The sequence below is a fragment of the Silurus aristotelis genome, assembly GCF_946808225.1.
Source record: "Silurus aristotelis genome assembly, chromosome: 28".
In the NCBI taxonomy this organism is placed as follows: Eukaryota; Metazoa; Chordata; class Actinopteri; order Siluriformes; family Siluridae; genus Silurus; species Silurus aristotelis.
This window is the reverse complement of record NC_139601.1, coordinates 10294332-10300571: the sequence shown is the minus strand read 5'-3', so window position 1 is coordinate 10300571 and position 6240 is coordinate 10294332. Positions and strand designations below refer to the sequence as shown.

Genomic DNA, 6240 nt, shown 5'->3' with positions numbered 1-6240 from the left:
AAAAATATATATAAATCCACTTGGCTACAGCTCAACTTTGCCTCCTTATCTTCGACAGGGAAGTTTCAAGTGAACAATATCGAGCGCTCGGTGTTTATAAAACTTTATGTTGGTCTACCACAGAGCCCGAACACAATTATTTCCACATGTAGTCAATTCTTTTAAAAAGAAAATAAAGCAGCGTAAATGAAAATGCGGTGCGTAAACATTTCAAGGCCAGAGGCAGCGTTTAAACTTGGGCGATAAACAATACTGCAGTAAATTACAGAGCGCGTTTTTTTCTTGGATGTGATGCGAGATACATAAACGCCTTTCAACTCTCCTGCACTCATAAACAGCTTACAGTCAAATGAAATGCGTGGAGCCTGCCATCTCCAGTGCCATCCCCAATTTCATCTACTAGCAAAGATCTGTTCAATTGTCCTTAAACTCTAATTCTTGACCAGACTGGTGCGGCATAGCAAAAAAAAATTTAAATCACTTTTGTAGCTATTTAGATGCATTCAGAATACATAAAAACAGAGACCAAATTAATATGAGACACGATCAAAACGATATTCCAATCGTTTTGAGGCCTATATGTATATGGTATACTTACTATATTATATGACTGTTGTATAGTATCATTATTTAAGCAAATATTGAAATAAATATCCATTGTATTTGTACGAAATCAAAACGCACTCTCAGTGCATGTGAAGAATTCACTGCAAAATATTATGCAGAACTTCGCAATAATTGGTTGCTAATTCATTAAATAAGAAAATATCATAATCATCTGTCTCTGTAAAAAGAACATTTAATGTTGTTTGATCATATTCATACATAGTTAAACCACGGAGCACAGGAAAAAAAAACGTCCCTGCGACTTCTCCAACTTAAAGTGTTTACAAAAAGGTGAAAAACCCATTTCAGCTCAGCTCTGCTCAGAATTTTTTATAAAGAGAAAAAAAATAGCAGCAGTCCATAATTTTTTGAGCAAAATGGAAACATCACATCGGTCCACTTTATTTGACTTGTCTGGGTCAGTTTTTAAGTGCCAACACGTCGATTACGACAAAAAAAAATAGAGGACAATCCATGAAACGCTGGTAGCCTGCGCATCCTTAAAGCGTAAACTGGATTCACATGGCCGAAGGGTGGGCACGTTTATTCCTCTTGACTGGGTTCAGACTGGCCTGAACAGGATGACGCGGATGACGATGATGAGGAAGATGACGACGATGAAGATGCGCTCTCGGTCTCCCGCGTTCTCTCTCTCTCCTGCTCAGAAAGCTGCTCACCGGAAGGTATGGAGTTCTTTTTTGGGCGTCCTTTCGGTTTGGTGGGGGACTCCAGTCCTCCCCCCTGTAATACCTTAAAAAAAATATATATAAAAATATTAACCTAGTTTTCATATACAGTATACACTTAGGAACTTATGATCAGGTGTAAAACTGCAAACTAGAATAAAATGCGACACTTACGATTTTTTTCCATTTCATTCTTCTGTTTTGATACCACGTTTTGACCTGCAGCTGACTCAGGCCTAAAGATTCAGCCAGATCTATTCTGTAAAAAAAGAATGTAATAACCGTGTTAATAATAATAATAATAATAATAATAATAATAATAATAATAATAATTTATATACACACACATATATATATATATATATATATATATATATATATATATATATATATATATATATATATATATATATATATATATATATATATATGTGTGTAAAACTACATAATTAATCGTGGATCGCATAGTTTGTAAGCGACAAAAAGTGCAGTTATATGTGCAAAACCAATGTCGAACATTAACTTGCAAACGTGAAAACATAATACTATTTTTTTTTTATAAATCTTTTTGGAAACTGTATAATCTCTCATTACCTGTCCGGGGTCGAGAGGTATTTCTGTTTCTCGAATCTTTTCTCCAGGCCCATAAGTTGAAGCTCTGTGAACACAGTTCTGCTCCTTCTGCCTTTCTTAGTCTTGCTGAGCGCCTCGGCTCCGGGTTCGAGTTTCCCGCGCAGGTGCAGGTCGAGCGGGAGATGGTGCGAAGCTGAGACCACGCCGAGCCCCGGGGGCCCGGGGAGCAGAGCAGAGCCGAGCGGCGGTCCGAGGGAACAAGACAGCGGGGACACGGGGAACTTCAGCAGGCCGCTCTGCTCTGCCTTCAGCACTGAGGAAGAAAACAAACAAAGGCAGCTATCAGGACGAGGCTGTTCTTTGTTGACAAAATAGTCGAAACGTATATTATTACATATTTTTATTTTATTGAGAGGTGTCTTCGTGTTCAACGCTTCAGTCTGCACAAATTTATTACTGACAAAAAAATCGGTTCATAGTCTACCTTGTTGCTAGTTTAATTACAGGAATAAAGAAGACGTGTTCAGAGAATCATTTCAGTTCCACAAGAATTTATTTGGCAAAGAGGACTTCTGTAAGTCGCTGTGGTCCACTTTCAACACTGAACAACTCATACATTTAGTAGATTCCCCACAGATATCAACTGTGACAAAAAATGCAGGTCTTTTCAAAGAAAACTTCCTAACCTGCAGTTTTCAAGATTGTTCAGTGTAGAGTTACACATACTCTTTATCTCTAATGATATGTCTAAATAATACTGATACTCAGAACTTCAGAAGGTCCTTCTTGTCTGTCTTCTGCAAAGCATTGACAAAGCAACAGTACATCTGAAAATTAGCTGGGATAATAAAAACAATAAATAACAATAATATTATTAATAGTTATAATAATAATAATAATAATAATAATAATAATAATAATAATAATAATAACTATTATTATTATTATTATTATTATTATTATTATTATTATTATTATTATTATTATTATTATGACTTCTGTGTATTGATTATTGCTTTATAAGTGGCACCTCAGTACTGCATTGTGTGTAGTTAAAACATAGTAGTAGTAAAACATATCTATAGACATTTTATTTCCAAATTAATTATATCTTTTATTAAGTTTCACCAACAAGTTTGTGTTGTGACGATTTGTTTAACATTATGTTCATATTATCTTGCCAAATAACGGCTAATAATAATAATAAATAAATAAATAAAAAATAAATAAATAAATAAATAAATAAAAAAAAAAAAAAAAATAAAAAATAAAAAAATAAATAAATAATAAAAAAGAATAAATATTATTATTATTATTATTATTATTATTATTATTATTATTATTATTATTATTATAATTATTATTGTTGTTGTTTGTCCTGCACCTGGCATGATTTTTAGCAAAAAAAAGAAATATGTTGGCATATTCATGTAGGCATTTAGCCAAATTATATTATTACGGAACATTTCTACGGATTATTAATGGCATTAAGTGCAGAATAATTTTTTTAACTTTATTGCAGTGTTTGCAGTTTATGAACACTCTATCTAGCTGAAATATGAACACTTACCTATGTGATTTGGATATGGCCGTGCCGACAAAAGAGCGTGTACTCCGAATTTGAGTAAATCTCCGGCAGGAGGAGAGGCCTTGTGGTCCGGATGCTCGGTGAGAATCTCTTCGATCATGAAGCTTCTGTACCGGTGAGATCTGTGATCCTGCTGTGCTTCCGCAGGGTAATAATGAGCCCCGATCTCCAGAGGATGCTGCATCATTATTGCGCCTTTCTGGACGCGACACACTTCTTCCGTGCTTCGAGTCCGTGAATTTCGATAGTGCGTAAAAATTCGCATCGAGGTTCTGCGTAAAAATTCACATGTCTGCCCGAAGCGCACGGGGAGAAACATCCATCGCGCTCTTCCGGTTAACTGGAGTCATCCTGGACACTGCTAATGGAGGGTTTAACGCGCAAAACAATGATATCCGATCTCGGTGCTAATAACCGCAATGATTTCACCCCTTTCTTCTGTGGAGATCTAAAACCTGATCGAGTCCTCACGTCTGAAATAGGAAGTTTGATCCTCTCACCATGGGATTGAGTAGTGTGTTAACCTTGGTAACGAAAGTTTTGAGCTCAGAACACACGCTTAAGGAGGTCTTGTCACACAAGGCCCCTCCTCCTCGAAAGCAGGATGACACCCTCGTCCACAGAAGAGGGGGATCCGTGCTTGCAAAAGATTACCTTTTCAGTAGCACTGAATCAACAACACGGGTTGACGTTTCTATTTTAAACAGAATAAATGCGCGATAAAGTTAGCTGTAGTTTTCCACTCCAAAGCTACACATTACTAATGCAATGCTCAGATCGCAAAACATCGTTTTTGGCACAATGTAACTCGACCATGTAAACCTTTCACTAATAATACTGCCTCAGAATAAAACAACTGAGCGCGTGACTCAGTGTCAGGGATGAGTTAAAAGCTCTCAAAGCTTGGAAGGCATGAGTGTTTGTAAATATAGTCTCAGGGTAATTGACAAAACACAAACAGATTGTTCATTCTTTATGAAGAACATTCCCAGCTCACAGCAGGACTGCACGTTTACTGTTATGTCGTTGGGACTGTAGAGCTGTACATTAAAATGACCTAATATTGTTATGAAGAGGGAACAGAATACATTCAGGACACATGCATCATGGCCTTATACCGCCGACTACAGTTTATGCATACCTTTTTCAAATTTAAAATACCAAACAACAACAATGATATAAATATTTCAACAACAACAACAACAACAACAGCTACTACTACTACTACTACTACTACTGATAATAATAATGGCAACCCTGCAAATAATACTCTAAATTATAGCACTATACTTTTCGAAAAAAAGGCTTCTTTAGAGCTACATTTTAGAGTTGATTACTTGATTGAAAAAAAAATCGATGGAAAATAATCAATCAGTTACATACATATAGATTGGATTTTTAATTTTCCCAAGAATGCTAACTAACACGTGAGGGATCTAAACTCCATACCATTTTAAAGCAGACTAAATAGCTTACTAGCTAGCTAGCTAACTAGCTAACTAACTAACTAACTAACTAACTAACTAACTAACGAACTATAAGTATTATCTTATCTCAAATACTCAGACAACATTAATAGCAACAATAATATAAATAAAACAACCAATACTACTACTACTACTACTACTAATAATAATAATACTGCAAACAAATCTTATAGCACTACACTTTTAAGGAAAAATGTTTATTGAGTGTTCTTTAGAGCTACATTTTATTGCTGCTTCATTATTTCTTAAAAAAAATCCTATTTTCAAAGGAATCATTCAGTTAAACTCCTCTACATTGTATGTTTAAGTTTCCATAGAATGCCAAAAGGACTACCACTTAAGATAGATAGATAGATAGATAGATAGATAGATAGATAGATAGATAGATAGATAGATAGATAGATAGATAGATAGATAGGTGTTAAATAATTTAGACTGCTATTAATTATCGTACGGCGACTGATAATACTTTTACAACTACTCTTACTACTATTACTTATAGTTACTCTAATAATATAAAAGTAGTAGTATGCTTGGGTCATCATAATATGTTGTATACACCTTCATATTTATTTTACTTGAAATACAGTGTGTATGTTAAATAGTTTTAATTGCATTTAAATTGCATGGTGCACTGTACACATTACGGTAAGGGATATAGTAGGAGTAATGCCTTATTTTAACCACTAGGCGACAGTATGTGAATAATGAATGCGCGCAGACTTTTAATCAAATATGAAGCATGATTGTGATTCTAAAGCTGAACTTCATGTTTATTTATAGTACTAAAAAAAATACCAACACCTAAACATCAAACAACATAATTCCACTTACACCAAGGTTGATGTTCAAGTTGTTATTAAATAAAAGGTGTTTTTGAGAGATGTCCACCAGATAACTTTGAAATCACTAACCAATCAATTATTTGAACAATGATGATCATTGTTATTATTTATATTTATAATTATTTTCATATTGATTGCATAATTGTTTTCCACTGAAGTTAAAACTACTTATTTCCACCGTGCACGACATGCGTATATTTTGATGAACATTTCAAATGGCCTGCACCTCGTATGTACAAAACAAACCAATATATACAAACATCATCTCAGATGTTTGCTCTAAATGGGACTTTTGTCCACTGGAGAGCTTATCTCATCATTTAAAATGGTTATTATTATTCGCTTTTTGCAATGTCATTTCCAACAGATGTGCATCCAAATGCACCGAGGCCTCTTCCTCTGAAGAATGAAACGAGGTCTATTTTCTATACCGAGCGCTTAGTACCTTTTCCTTT

At 34.7% G+C, this 6240-nt stretch overlaps 1 protein-coding gene across 1 annotated transcript; it reads right to left on the bottom strand.

Moving 5' to 3' along the window:
• Positions 1-825: 825 nt before the first annotated feature.
• On the bottom strand, positions 826-3972 carry barx1 (BARX homeobox 1). Its single transcript, XM_083534605.1, has 4 exons — positions 3436-3972; positions 1887-2178; positions 1467-1551; positions 826-1356 (listed from the first exon to the last, which is right to left on the bottom strand). The coding sequence occupies exons 1-4, from the start codon at positions 3770-3772 to the stop codon at positions 1150-1152; spliced, it is 921 nt and encodes a 306-aa protein (XP_083390731.1). The 5' UTR covers positions 3773-3972; the 3' UTR covers positions 826-1149.
• Between the last annotated feature and the right edge of the window lie 2268 nt (positions 3973-6240).